We start from the raw sequence: 15,143 nt of genomic DNA on the forward strand, positions 1-15,143 counted from the left end.
TTTTGGCTATATTTTGTGTGTCAGCTTAGTCTGCCATATTATCATGGGGTGTATTGACGATTGTTAGAGGTCTTTTTGGATTTGTTTTCATTTTTTTTTTTTTAATATGACTGTCAAAATCATACACTGGAACCTGGTTATTTATGTGAAAAGGAACAAAATTTTAATTTTTAAGAATTGTGATGATTGCCACACTTTACACCCTTCTTTAATTCCATTCTCCTTCCATGCAACTCAGCAGGTATTGTGTGTCCATTTTGTGCCCGTCATTGTTCTGGGTGCTGAGGAAAATTTTCCTGCTTTTCCAGAGCTTATGTTCTTGTGAGGGTGTTAAGTTAATAGACAATAAATAAAGTAAGTAACATAAAAAGTATGTGAAATGGTGATAAGTATGAAGAAGAAGCAAGGGAAAGGGGTAAAGACCGTAGGGAGTTTGCAGTTTTAAATAATATAGCTAGGAAAGAAAATTTATAACTTTTTTTGGTAGTTTCTCTGTTGGAGAAAGGAAAGAACCTTTTAGGATTTAGATAAGGATGGAAATGTAATTACACATTTTAATCACCTGTGAATAGCTCAAAAATAATGTCCTACTTATTTTTCTCTGAATCCTCCTAATGTTTCATCTTCCTTTTAGGATGAGGGTAAGGAGTATAACTATTAACTGGCCTCTTCTAGTTTATTATTATTTTCTTCCATCCTTAAATACCTTAAGTGGTGTAAAAATGTTCAACCTTCCAAGAGCCCCAAATATTTCTTTGAATGTCCCTAGCTAGAGTTGTTTACATTCCAAATCTTGGCTTTGAAAGGAGGGACGATACTTACATAATATTGCACATAACTTTTCTTATCTTCTTTTTTTTCATTCTCTTATACACATAAAAGTGTGGGCAAAGTTGGAACATGTTAAAACCCTACACTTTAGAGTAAATTAGACTAGAACCCTGTTTTATAGTGGAAAAAATAGTAGAATTAATAAAGTTGACTACAGTTTTCCATTTCTGAACGTTTTCATTTATAATGGTTCATTCTGTCTGATCTTCTTTTATTTAAGTATCTGTTGCTCCATATATGAGCTTTTCCTTTGTATCCAATATAAAAGAATGTTTAATTTTGTAGTGTAGGAGTGTAGTGAAGAAGGCAAACTGTTTTGAGACCTTATTCTCAAACTTACTATAAACAGTGTGTAATAATAAAGAAAAGAACTTATGTTAGTGTTTTGAGCTACTTTATTTTATATGTAATTAAAATTTCCATTTTTATCTTCCTAGGTTTACCCAGGGTTGATGATAACAGCTGGCCTTATCCATTGGATTTTAAATACGTTGAACATAACAGTTCATATAAGAGATGTATGTGTGTTCCTTGCACCGACTTTTAGCGGCCTTACATCTATATCTACTTTCCTGCTTACAAGAGAACTTTGGAACCAAGGAGCAGGACTTTTAGCTGCTTGTTTTATTGCTATTGTACCAGGTTACATTTCTCGGTCAGTAGCTGGCTCCTTTGATAATGAAGGCATTGCTATTTTTGCACTTCAGTTCACATACTACTTGTGGGTAAGTAACAATGTTTTGCTTCCATTTAATCCTCATGAATTTTGTGTGGAAATGCTGTAGGTTGTACACATCGGTCCTTTATCAGTTATAGTTCTACACAAGGATCTAGTACTGTTCATAGTAAACTTAATAATGAATAACATTTTAAAATGTCATGTACTGCTCCTGTGCACGCTCTCCCTCCCCCAGCCCCTATATGTATATGATCATTTACAACAATCCTGTTAGCCTGTTTTACAGATGATGATAATATATCCTTACTTTATATGTCATAGCTCCAAAAAAGAGCTATCAAAAAGCTATCTAGTGGTTTTGTTTGTTTCTTTTTGAGTGGGGAAAGCGGTCAGAAATAACTTAGGAAAGTTGAAATGTGATTTAATGGCTTGGGATTTTGAATTCTTTTGCAAAACTAGCATTATTTTGCTGTTGCCAAGTTATTTCTTCCCAATCTATTTGTCTTTTTGCAGTAGTTAGTACTTCTACTACGATGTTCAAAAGGAATGGTGAGAGGGGACATCCTTGCCTTGTTCTTGATCTTAGTGGGAAAGCTTTGAGCTTCTCAACATTAAGTAGGATGTTAGCTATAGATTTTTGGTAGGTATTTATCAACTTGAAAAAGTTCCACTCTATTATTAGCTTGCTGATAGCTTTTATCTTGAATGGCTGGATTGTGTCAAATGTTTTTTCTGTATCTCTTGGTAATTTTCCCCTTTTTTTGATGTGATACATTAATTTTCAAATGTTGAACTAGCTTTTCATATCAGAGATAAATCTCACTTGGTCATGGCATATAATTCTTATAATACATTGCTAGGTTTGATTTGCTATTATTTTATTGAGGATTTTTACGTCTATGTTCATAATACATATTGGTCTGTAGTTTTCTTGTAATGTCTTTGCTTGGTTTTGATATTAGGATAATACTGGTCTCATAGACTGAATTAGGAAAGTATTCCCTTCACTTCTATTTTCTGAAAGATTGTAAAGAATTGGTATAATTTCTTCCTTAAATGTTTGGGAGAATTCACCAGTGAACCCACCTTGCCTGGTGCTTTCTATTTTGGAAGGTTATTATTAATTACAGGACGAATTTCTGTAATAGATACAGGTTTATTTAGATTGTCTCCTTTGGGTGAGTTTTGGCAGATTTTGTCTTTCAGGGAATTAGTCCATTTCATTTAGGTTTTCAAATTTGTGGGCATATGGTTGTTCCTGGTATTCCTTTATTATCCTTTTAATAAACTGTCCGTGGGATTTGTAGTGACACCACTTCTTTCATTTCTAATAGTAATTTATGGCTTCTTTTTTTTCTTTGAATAGAGGCTTATCAATTTTGGTGATCTTTCAAAGAACAGTTTTTGGTTTCATTGATCTTTATTGTTTTCAGGTTTATTGATTTCTGTTGTAATTTTTTTTCCTTCTACTTCCTTTGGATTTAAATTCTCCTCTTTTTTTTCTAGTTTTGTAAGGTAGAAACTTAGGTTACTGATTTAGGTCTTTCTTTTTTAATATATGCATTTAGTGCTATAAATTTCCCTATAAGCACTGCTGTTTCTGTATCCCACAAATTTTAATAAGTTGTGTTTTTATTTTTATTTAGTTAATATTTTTTATTTTTTCTTGGAAGTTAAGCTTTGACCCGTGTGTTACTTAGACATATATTGTTTAATCCCAGTTTTTTAGTTATCTTTCTGTTACTGATTTTTGGGTTTGATTCCTTTGTGGGCTAAGAATGTACATTATGTGACTTCTATTCTTTAAATTTGTGAAGATGTATTTGTGAAGATGGCCCAGAATGTGGTTTATCTTAGTGCATCTTCCATGTGGCCTTGAGAAGAATATGTATTTCCCTGGTTGTGGATGAAGTAGTTTGTAGATCCAGGATACTAGTTTATTGGTGATTTTGAGTTCACCTACATCCTTACTGATTATCTAGCTGCTGCTTCTGTCCGTTTCTGAGAGAGAGAGGTTTTGAAGTCTCCAGTTATGATAGTGGATTCATCCATTTCTCTTTGTATTTCTATCAGTTTTTTCCTCTGTTCGATTCTCTGTTGTTAGGTGCATTGACTTTAAGGGTTGTTATGTCTTCTTGGAGAATTAATCCCTTTATCATTAAGTAATGCCTTTTCTTATCCCTGATAAGTTTACCCGCTTTGAAGTCTGATCTGAAATTAATATAGCTACTCTTGCTTTCTTTCGATTAGTGTTAGCATGGTACATTTTTTTGCCATCTCTTTGTTTTTAATCTATATGTATCTTTATATTTAAACTAGGTTTCTTGCAGGTGATATATTTTGGTGTTGTTTTTTGATCCACCCTGTCAGTTTGTTTTTTTAATGGATGCATTTAGACTATTGACATTCACAGTGATTATTGATATAGTTGGATTAATATTTATACTATATGTCTTACTGTTTTCTATTTGTTACCCTGCTCTTTGTTTCTTTTTTTGCCCTTCACTCTTTTTCTGCCTTTTATGGCTTTAAGTGAACATTTTATAAGATACCATTTTCTTAGCGTATCAGTTTTTGTTTTGTTTTTGACTGTTTTAGTGGTTGTCATAGAGTTTGCAGCATACGTTTACAACTATTCCAAGTTGCCTTTCAAAGAACACTGTACCACTTCACAAGTAGTGTGAGTACTTTATAATAACAAAATAATCCTAATTCTTCCCTCGTTCCCTGTATCATTACTGTCATTAATTTCATGCATATATAGTCATATATGTAAGGTATACTCACTAGCATACATAATAGAATACATAGTTAGTATTATTTTCAAAAAACTTGTGTGTTAGAAATTAAGAATAAGAAATAGTTATTTTTTTTTTTAAGATTTTATTTGAGAGAGAGAAAGAGCATGAGCGGGGGGGGGGGGGCAGAGGGAGAAGGAAAAGCAGACTCTCCCCACTGAGGAGGGAGCCAGGTGAGGGGCTCAGTCCCAGGGTCCTGAGATCACTAAGGCAGACTCATAACCAACTGAGCCACCCAGGCACCCTGAAGTAGTTTTTATTTTAACTTATCCCATCTTCAGTGCTTTTCCTTTCTTTATGTAGATCTCAGTTTCTGATCTATGTTATTTTTCTTCTAACTAAAGAACTTTTAATGTGTATTGCAGGGTAGGTCTACTGTCAACAAATTCTCTCAATTTTTGTTTGTCTGGAAAAGTCCTTATTTCTCCTTAAATTTTGCAGGATAATTTCACAGGGTACAGAATTCTGGGTTGGTGTTTTTCCCTCTCAGTACTTTAAATATCTGATTCTGTTCTATTCTTGCTTGCTTGCTTGGTTTCTGAGTAGATGTCGTATAATTCTTTGTTCTTCTCTAGGAGGTGTCTTCTGGCTTTTTTCAGGATTTTTGTTTTTAATTTTCTGTAGTTTGACAGAGATATGCCTAGTACAGGGTAGTTGGATTTTTTGGCATTTATTCCTTAGTGCTTGAGTTTCCTGGATCTGTAGTTTGGTGTCTGACATTAGTTTGGGGAAATTCTCTGTCATTATTGTTTCAAATACTCTATTCTTTCTCTCTTTCTTCTCCTGATGTACTAGATAGAAGGAATTGTGGTAAATAAGCCTTTAGTAATGTGGAGTTAAGGTGTGTGGAGAGGGAAAGCATTCTGCAGTTGTATGACTAGGTCTGAGTCTTTTCGTAAGCAGGATTGTAAATTTTTTAAGTGTGTTGCCCTCCTCCCCCCTGCCTTGCTTAAGTAGACAGGGTTGACTGGAGTTAGATATTTCCCCTCCCCCACATAAGTTTCTCCAAGGACAGGCCTTGTTAAGAACAGAATGCTCAAGCATATTTCAAAATGGTTCCTTTTCCCTTCCTTGTGCTGGAAACAAGGGGATTTGTTTCTTACATTTACTGTAAGAACCTGGTGCAGATCTTGGAGGTAAATCTCACAGAATTGTGAGGGCCTTTGTATGACTGTGTTCACCCCGGACATTTTAAGTTTCCACACTGAATTATTCAAGTGAGCTTCCAGCCGTTCCTCAAACAATTTAGGTTTTCCTGTGTTCTGTGTCTCCCACTGTTTCCCCTATCAGTTCCCACTGGTGTGACTCCGTTTGCATGTGTGTCTCTAATCTTGAGGGCAGCAATTTGTCCTCTGTCATTTCCTCACAAATCCAGGAAGAGCTGTTGACTTCTACAGTCTGTTCGGCTTTTTACTTTTTGTTAGGAGAAAATGGTTCCTTACATTTGGAACCGGAAACCAGAAGTATGTTGCCAAGTTATCTGAACTTAATGTTCTTTTTAACATGGAAAAGGATGTTACTTAGTACTGGCTTCAACATAAAGCTTGCATTTGTTTGTTATTTTACCTGTAGCCTATGCTTATACTTTCTCAGTGTTGAAAATTGCCCAAATTTTTACATGTGAATACTTATTTTATATGTTAAGTATATTTTTAGGTATCTAGGTGATTGGAAGCATTATTTTTCTCTTTAAGAATTACATCTTTTAAAATTACTTAGCTCTTGGAAATTTTTACTTTGGCAAGAAATTTCGGAGGAGAACGTTTTAGTCAACAGTGTAGATGGTTGCTTGATTTTGAGTTTCAGAAGAAAACACCCATGGAGATGAGTATGACAGGCAGTAGGATGCTGCTAATGCTGCTGTATTCATCCACAAACGTTTAAAAACATAGTCTTTATTTTGCGCATATGAGGAAAAAACAAAATTTGGAACATCTGTTTGAGGCCTTTTACCATATAATTTTAAAAATTTTAAAAGTATGTCCGAATGTTGATAGATCTTTATAATGCCAAGTGGAAAAATAAGTTGAGATGCAGTATGTACAGTATGATATCTTTATTTAAATTTTAAACGGTACAAATCATACCATATGTTGTGTATAAAAATATAGCATATATATCCATCATGTACACCAATTTCATGGTAGTGGTTATTCTCAGTATAGTATGAGTGAGTGATTTTGAGGAAGGAGTTTTAAGGGAAGTTCAACTATGTTGTTAAAATTTTTAATAAAATCATCTGAAGCAAATAAGTTTCTCATTTAGAAGTCTGTATGGCTATTCTTTACTCGTCTATATATTTGAAACATTTCGTAATTAAAAAAATAATATATCCTGGGGTGCCTGGGTAGCACAGTGGGTTACGCATCTGACTCTTGTTTTCAGCCTAGGTTGTGATGTTGGTGATGTGGGATCAAGCCCTGCATTGGGCTCCATACTCACTGTGGAGTCTGCTCAAGAATCCTCTCCGCCCCTCCCCTCCCCGTGTACCCTCTCTATTTCTCTCTCTCTCTCAAATAAATTAATTAATCTTTAAAATAAATAAAATAATATATCCTATTTGTTAGAAATTTGGAAACAGAAAAATAATGGACAAAAACCATCACCCAGATATTATGACCATTTGCATTTCATCACTTATCTAATTTTTTTATGCCTTTAAGAAACACAAAAGTGCTTTGTCTATATAGTTTTTTGGTTTTTTTTTAAATTTTTATTTTAGAGAGAGAGAGAGCATATACAAGCAGAAGCAGGGAGGGGCAGGGAGAGGGAGAGAGAATCTTTTTTTTTTTTTTAAGATTTTATTTATTTATGTGACAGAGAGACAGCCAGCGAGAGAGGGAACACAGCAGGGGAGTGGGAGAGGAAGAAGCAGGCTCCTAGCGGAGGAGCCCGATGTGGGACTCGATCCCTGGAATGCCGGGATCACGCCCTGAGCCGAAGGCAGATGCTTAAGGATTGCTCTACCCAGGCGCCCCGGGGCGAGAGAATCTTAAGCAGACTCCACACCCAGTGCAGAGCCTGACATGGGGCTCGACCTCACGACTGACCCTGAGATCATGACTTGAGCCCAAATCAAGAGTTGGTTGCTCAGGTGATTGTGCCACCCATGTGCCCCTTGTATTTCTTAGGGTTTTGTTTTTTGTTTTTTTTTATTTTGAACATACCATGAGTCTGAACCATTGCAGGAATGCCTTAACTGGTATCTTAATTACCTTTCAATATTTTAAAAATTTTTTGAAAATTGAGACAAAATCCATATAACAAAAAATTCATTATTTCAACCATTTTAAAGTGTGTAAGTTAGTGTTTTATGTATCTTCTACTTGTTTACAGAACATTTCATCACCCCCTGAAGAAACCCTGTATTTTCCCAATTCCCCATGCCTCCATTAATTTAATTTCTGCCTCTATAGACTTAACCTATTCTGGATTTTTCATATAAGTAAAACCCACATAAAATATGTGACCTTTTACCTATGGCTTCCATTCACTTAGCATTATCATTCATGTTGTTGACATGTATCAATAATAATTATAATAATGCTGAATGATCCATTTTATAGGTATACTACATTTTGTTGAGCCCATCAGTTGATGGGATATTTGAGTTGTTTTCACATATTGATTATTAAGAATAATGCTGCTAACAACATTGTGTACAAGTTTTTGTGTGGATGTATGTTTTCATTTCTCTTTAGTATATATCTAAGAGTGGAATTGTTGGTTCATATGGTAACTGCGTGTAAACTTTTTGAGAAACCTCAAGACTGTTTCCCACAGTGGTTGCACCATTCTACATTCCTACCAACAACTTAGGAAGGTTTTAATTTCTTTAAATCCTTGCCAATACTTATTTTTTTCTGTGTGTGTTTTTAATATATCACCTATTGCTATGAGGTCATATCTCATGGTTTGTTTTTATTATGGTAAAATACACATAAAATTTAACTATTTGTAAGTACATTAAATACATTACCATCACTACTGTCCATCTCAATAACTTTTCACCGTATGAAACTCAAAGCTATATCCATTAAACAGTAACTCCCATTCTTCTCTCCCCTGTCCCTGGATAACCACTGTTCTACTTTTGGTCTCTGTGATTTTGATTACCCTGAGTATCTCATGTAAGTGGAATCATACAGTTATTGTCTTTTTGTCACTGGCTTATTTCACATAGCATAATATAATGTCCTCAGAGTTCATACATGTTATAAGCATATTTCCTTCCTTTTTAAGGCTGAATAACATTCCATTCTGTTTATATAGCACATTTTGTTTATCTGTTCATCTGTTGATGGACACATGGGTTGTTTTTGTATTTTAACTTTTGTGAATAATGTTGCTATGAATATAGGTGTACAGATCTCTGTGAGATATTGTTCGCAGTTCTTTGTGGTATATACCCACAAGTGAAATGCCAGATCATATGATAGTTCTGTTTTCCATTTTTTGAAGAACTACCACTCTGTTTTCCATAGCCACTGTACCGATTTACATTCCTATCAGCAGTACACAAGGGTTCAGTTTTTCCACATCCTTGCCAACACATTTTCTTTTCTTTTCTTTTCTTTTCTTTTCTTTTCTTTTCTTTTCTTTTCTTTTCCTTTTCTTTTTCTTTTTCTTTTTCTTTTCTTTTCTTCTTTTTTTTTTTTTTTTGATAGTAGCTATCTTAATGGCTGTGAGATGGTATGACATCATAGTTTTGGTTTCCACTTTCCTGGTACCTAATGATGTTGAGCATCTTTGCTTGTGGCTAAAAGTCCATTTGTATATCTGGAGAAATGTTTATTCAAGTCCTTTGCCCATTTTTGTATCAGGTTTTTGTTGTTGTTGATCGGTTTTAGGAGTTCTGTATATATCCTCAATATGAATCCATTATAAGATACATGACTTCTGAATATTTTGTTCCATTTCCTGAGTTGCCTTTTTTATTATTGTCTTTTGACAATTTTTAATTTTTCATGAAGTCCAATTTGTCTTTTCTTTTGCTGCTTTTTCTTTGGTATCTTATCTGAGAAATCATTGCTAAATTTAATGTGAGGCTTTATGCCCTGTGTTTTCTTCTAAGAGTTTTAGGTCTTACATTTAGATCGTTTTGAGTTAATCTTGTATATGGTGTTAGGTAGGGGTTCAACTTCATTATTTTGCACAGATGTCCAGCTTTCCCAGCACCATTTATTGAAGATTGTCCTTTCCCCATGAATGGTCTTGGCACCCTGGTTGAAAATCAGGAAGTGTGTTTTCTCTAGCTTAAACTTTTTCAAGATACTTTTGGTTATTAGGGGTCTTTTGAGATGCTGTCTGAATTTTAGAATAGGTTTTTTCTTCTGCAAAAAACATCATTGGGATTTTGAATCAGATTACATTGACTTTGTAGATCACTTTAAGTAGTAGTATCCTCTTAATACTGTCTTTCAGTTCATGAATGAGCATGGGATGTTTCCATTTATATCTTTAATTTTTTACAGCAGTGTTTTAGAGTTTTCATTGTTAAAAGTCTTTTACCTCATTAGTTAATTCATAAGTATTTTATTCTTTTTGATACTATTGAAATTGAATTTTTTCAGATATTTCTTTTTCAGATTGTTCATTGTTGGTATAGAAATATAACTGGTATTTGTATATTGACTTTGTATCCTGCTGCTTAGCTGAATTCACTTATCAGGTCTGACAGTTTTTGTGTGTGTGTGGAATCTAGGGTTTTCTACATATAAAATCATATTATCTGCAAATAGGAATCATTGTACTTCTTTCTAATTTGGATGCCTTTTCTTTTTCTTGCCTAATTGCTCTTTTCTTTTTCTTGCCTGATTGTTCTGACTAGAACTTTAAGTACAGTTGAACCTTGAACAACACAAGCTTGAACTGTGCGGATCCACTTAAGTGGATTTTTTTCAAGAAATACAGTACAGTATATGAATGTATTTTCCTTATGATTTTTAAAATATTTTCCTTGGCTTACTTTATTGTAAGAATACATTGTAAAATACATGTAACATACAAAATATGTGTCAGTCAGCTGATTATGTTAGGGGTAAGGTTCCAGTCTACAGTAGACTATTAGTAGTTAAGTTTTTGAGGGTCAAAAGTTATATGCAGATTTGTAGCTGTGCGGGGATCAGTGCCTCTAACCCCCCTGCAATGTTCAAGGGCCAACTGTGTTATGTTGAGTAGAAGTTGCAAAAGTGGGCCTTGTCTTATTCCTGATTTTACAGGAAAAACTTCAATCTTTCACCGTTGAATATGTTTGCTGTGGGTTTTTCATATATGGCTTTTATATTATATGTTGTATATTGACATAATGTTATTAAGTATATAATATATATTAATACATATTTTGTATATTAATATTTTAAAATACATTTTTAAAGATTTATTTATTTTAGAGCATGCATGCACATGAGCATGTGGGGGGAGGGGCAGAGGGAGAGACTCGTCAAGCAGATTGCCCATTGACCGCAGAGCCTGACGTGGCCCAGTCCCACCATCCATGAGATCATGACCTGAACCAAAACCAGGCGTCAGTTGCTCAACAGACTGAGCCACCCAGGTGCCCCTTAAAATATTTTTTATATATATTTCTCAGTTAGACCAAGGTATTCCTCTAGTAGACTCCTTAGAAAGGTCTCAAAGTACAATATTCCTCAAGTCCTTGCATGTTTAAACCTGTTTTTCTATAGCCTCATACTTGGCAGTTGGACTGGATATAAAGTTCTAGGCCATATAGTCTTTGCTTGAATTTCTTGAAATTGTACCACCCTCACTTTATTTTGCTTCCTACTGTCCAGAACCTAATTTTATTGTTTAATAAAAAAAATGGGGGTGCCTGGGTGGCTCAGTCAGTTAAGCTGTCTGCCTTTGGCTCAGGTCATGATCTCCGGATCTTGGGATTGAGCCCCTCATTGGGCTCCCTGCTCAGTAGGGAGTCTGCTTCTCCCTCTCCCTCTATCCCCTGCCCAACTTGTGCATGCTCTCTCTCCCCCTCAAATAATTAAATAAATAAACTTTAAAATAACAAATCTTCTTGGGGGAAAAAAGAAGAAATGTGGTTTTCTATTCCTGAAGTAATAGATTTTTTTTTCTATTATCAGTCAAGTAATAAATTTTCTAGATGTGTCCAAAAGCTGACCTTTCTGGTAATGTAGATTTCAGTATGTAGATTGATATTATTTCTGAGAAGTTGTTTTGTTGCTGTTGTTTTTGTTTCAAGATTTTATTTATTTGAGAGAGATCAAGCAGGAGCAGGGAGAGGGAGAAGCAGGCTCCCTGCATTGTAGGGGCTCCTTCCCAGGACCCTGGGATCATGACCACAGCTGAACGCAGACGCTTAACTAACTGAGCCAACCAGGTGCCCCTCTGAGAAGTTATTTTTTATTATAGTTTTAAATATCAGTTTGTTTTCACTGTTTCTCTTGGATTTTCTAAGTGTCTTCTGTATCACTTTGTTTATGACCCTTTTTCTTTCTCTTGGCTGTTTTCATTTCTCTCCTTATAACATGCTGCTGATTTGGTTTTTAGTATTCCATTGAGGGTTTTTACATCAGTGTTCATAGGTGCTAACTGGTCAGTAGGTTTTCTTTTAGTGTTTTCATCTGGCTTTGTTACCAGGGCTTGATAGAATGAATTAGGAATGCTTTCATCCTCTTCAGTTGTTTTTAGAAAACTTTGAGGATTTTTTTTTTTTTCATCCCAGCAATTGCACTGCTAGGTATTTACCCCAAAGATCAAATATAGTGATCCAAAGGGGCACCCCAATGTTTATAGCAGCAGTGTCCACAACAGCCAAACTATGGAAAGAGCCCAGAGGACCATTGACAGATGAATGGATAAAGAAGATGTGACTCATATATAAACCATGGAATATTATGCAGCCATCAAAAAATGAAATATTACCATTTGCAATGACATGGATGGAACTAGAGAGTATTATGCTAAGTGAAATAAGTCAAGTTCTTTTAATGATTTATAGAATTTACCAGTGAAGCCATCAGGTCCCACGCTTTTCCGTGTTGAAAGATTTTTGATTACCAATCCAATCTCTTTATTAGTTACTGGTCTATTCAGATTGTCTATTTCTGCGTGATTTAGTATTGGTAAGTTTTATATTTATAGGAATTTGTCCCATTTCATCTAGGTTATCCACTTTGTTGGAGTACAGCTACTCATAACACTCTCTTATAATCCTTTTAATTTCTACAGAATTAGTAATGTTTCCATTTTCATTTCTGATTTAGTGATTTGACTTTCTCTTTTTTTTTCTTAGTCCACCTAGCTAAAGATTTATCAATTTTGTTGATACTTTCAAAGAACTACTTTTTGGTTTCATTAATTTTATTTTTTTTAAATGTTTATTTATTTGTCAGAGAGAGAGAGAGAGCACACAAGGAGGGGGAGCAGTAAGTAGAGGGAGAGGTAGGCTCCCCACTGAGCAATGAGCCCAAAGTGGGACTCTGTCCCAGGACCCTGGGATCATGATCTGACATGAAGGCAGAAGTTTAACTGAGCCACCCATGTGTCCTGATTTAATTATTTTTTTTATTCTCTAGTTTGCTTATTATATCATTTCCTCAAGTATTTTTGGTTTTGATTTTAGTTTGTTCTCTTCCTTAAATTTTACAGTTAGGTTGTTAATTTGAGATATGTTTTTTAATGTTCATGCTTATAGGTATAAATTTTTCCCTTAGCAGTGCTTTGTAGCATCCCGTAAGTTTTGGTGTCTTGTGTTTTTGTTTTCATTCCTCTTTAAGTATTTTTAAATTTCTCTATTATTCCTTCTTTCATCCATTGGTTAATTTCCAGAAATAGGTGTTTTCTAATTTCACTTATGTTACTGATTTCAAATTTCATCCCATTGTGGTCAGAGAATATACTTTCTATGATATCTGTCTCTTTACAATTAATTCGTAGCCTAACATATGTGCACTTGAGAAGAATGTGTATCCTGATATTATTGGGTCTAGTTGGTCTATTGTGTGAAGTCCTCTGTTTCTTTATTTATTATGTCTAGTTCTACCAATTATTGAGAGTAGGTATATTGAAGTCTCCAGCTATTATAGAACTGTTTCTCTCTTAATTTCTGTCAGTTTTTGCTTCATATATTTTGATGGTCTGTCATTAAGTGTCTAAATGTTGTAATTGTTATACTTGGAGTATTGAATGTTTTATTAATATTTTTGTCTTGCAACCTTTTTTGATTTAAAGTTGTGTCTGGTCATTAGTATAGTTACCATGTTATCTTTTAGTTACTGTTTGTGTGGAATATCTTTTTCTATCCTTTAACTTTGAATATATTTATGTCTTTAGATCTAAAATGAGTGCCTGGTAGAGAGCATATAATTGGACCATGTGTTTTTATCCATTCTGCCAGTCTTTATCTTTTGATTGGAGAGTTTGACTTAAACCAGTTATATTTAAAGTGATTCCTGATAAGAAAGATCTTATTTCTGTCCTTTTGCTATTTATTTTCTATATGCCTAGTAGCTTTTTCAGTCCATTTCCTTTATTACTGTCTTTTGTGTTGAGTTGATTTGTGTGTGTGTGTGTGTGTGTGTGTGTGTGTGTGTGTTAAATTTGTTTAAATGCCTTTCTCATTTCCTTTTGGTATATATTGCTGCTTTCTTTGTGGTTACCATGGAGGTTACATTTAGCATTCTAATATTATAATACTCTTATTTCAGTTTATACTAGCTCATCTTCAGTAGTATATAAAAAAATCTTACAACTCTGTTCCTACCGCTTTTGGTTGTTGATGTCACAAACTGTGTGTGCAAAAACAAACTAATAATTCTTTTAATTGTATTAGTCTCTTAAAGTATGTAGAAAACTAAATTTGGAGTTACAAATCAAAGTTAAAATAATGCTAGCTTTTATACACCAATAATTTTTGTTTGGACATTTAGGGTTCTTTATATTTCCATATGAATTTTGCATCAAGTTCTCCATTACAGCATTCTTTTTTAAGTGACATAATTTTTTTTATTATTAATTCAGCAGATATTTTGTAGAACTGGTGCTATTTGATATGTTGATTATACAGAGTTAAATGAAGTTGAGCTAGTAGGGGAAATTTTGAGTATCCTATTGCTTTTAAGAATGATAGCGTGACAGAATGATAAAGCATACTCAGTAAGGACTAAAAGATTATTTTGTGAGTTTTTCCTTTGTTCTGTTTTTTAAAGCAAAATATTTAAAATAAATTAGGTTTAAAGTAGAAACAGCTCCAATATTTGAAATGAGTTGGTTTGGAGTTCTGGCATAAAAATTCATTTTCTGACTTGTGGCAAGGTGTTTGACACTTTAATCTCATTCAGGTTTCTTATAAATGAAATAGAAAAAATGTTTTAGCTACAGAGTTACATTAGATAATTACATTTACTTCAAATTTGATCTTTACCAATTGAAAGTAAAAATAATAACAGCTCTGACTACTCTGAAAAGTTTTTTGTAGCCAAATGACATTATGAAGTTGAAAACATTTTATATGTAATCTCTAAAATGTAAATATAGGCTGTGTACTAATTCCTCATCTGGTGTGTTTATTTTTAAACTGTTTAACATCTTTTACAAGTTATGTTTTTAAAATTTTTTAAATAAAGTACTGTTTTCAAAGCACCATTTCCAGACATTTTTGAATATGCTTTTAGATTCACGTTCTATAGTTTCTAACTTTTTTTTTTGTCAGGATCAAGTGCTTAAGAGTAGAGTCTTTGGAGCCAAACTGCCATGGTCTGGTTTCCTCTTTCCTGAATTTCAGTTCTTATCACTAGGAGTTGTTAAAACTATCCCCATGTCTATTACACCAACTATAAAATAGAAGTAATAATAGTACC

At 34.0% G+C, this 15,143-nt stretch overlaps 1 protein-coding gene across 2 annotated transcripts in view; it reads left to right on the forward strand.

Annotated features, from left to right (window-relative positions):
• STT3B (STT3 oligosaccharyltransferase complex catalytic subunit B) overlaps positions 1-15,143 on the forward strand; it is a 103,116-nt gene that overhangs the window by 45,558 nt on the left and 42,415 nt on the right. For both annotated transcript variants that reach the window (XM_026496849.4, XM_057316051.1), the window contains one exon: positions 1,269-1,556. In XM_026496849.4, coding sequence (XP_026352634.2) covers positions 1,269-1,556 — 288 coding nt within the window. The remainder of the gene's footprint in view (positions 1-1,268; positions 1,557-15,143) is intronic.

The sequence above is a fragment of the Ursus arctos genome, unplaced genomic scaffold, assembly GCF_023065955.2.
Source record: "Ursus arctos isolate Adak ecotype North America unplaced genomic scaffold, UrsArc2.0 scaffold_20, whole genome shotgun sequence".
Taxonomy (NCBI): Eukaryota; Metazoa; Chordata; class Mammalia; order Carnivora; family Ursidae; genus Ursus; species Ursus arctos.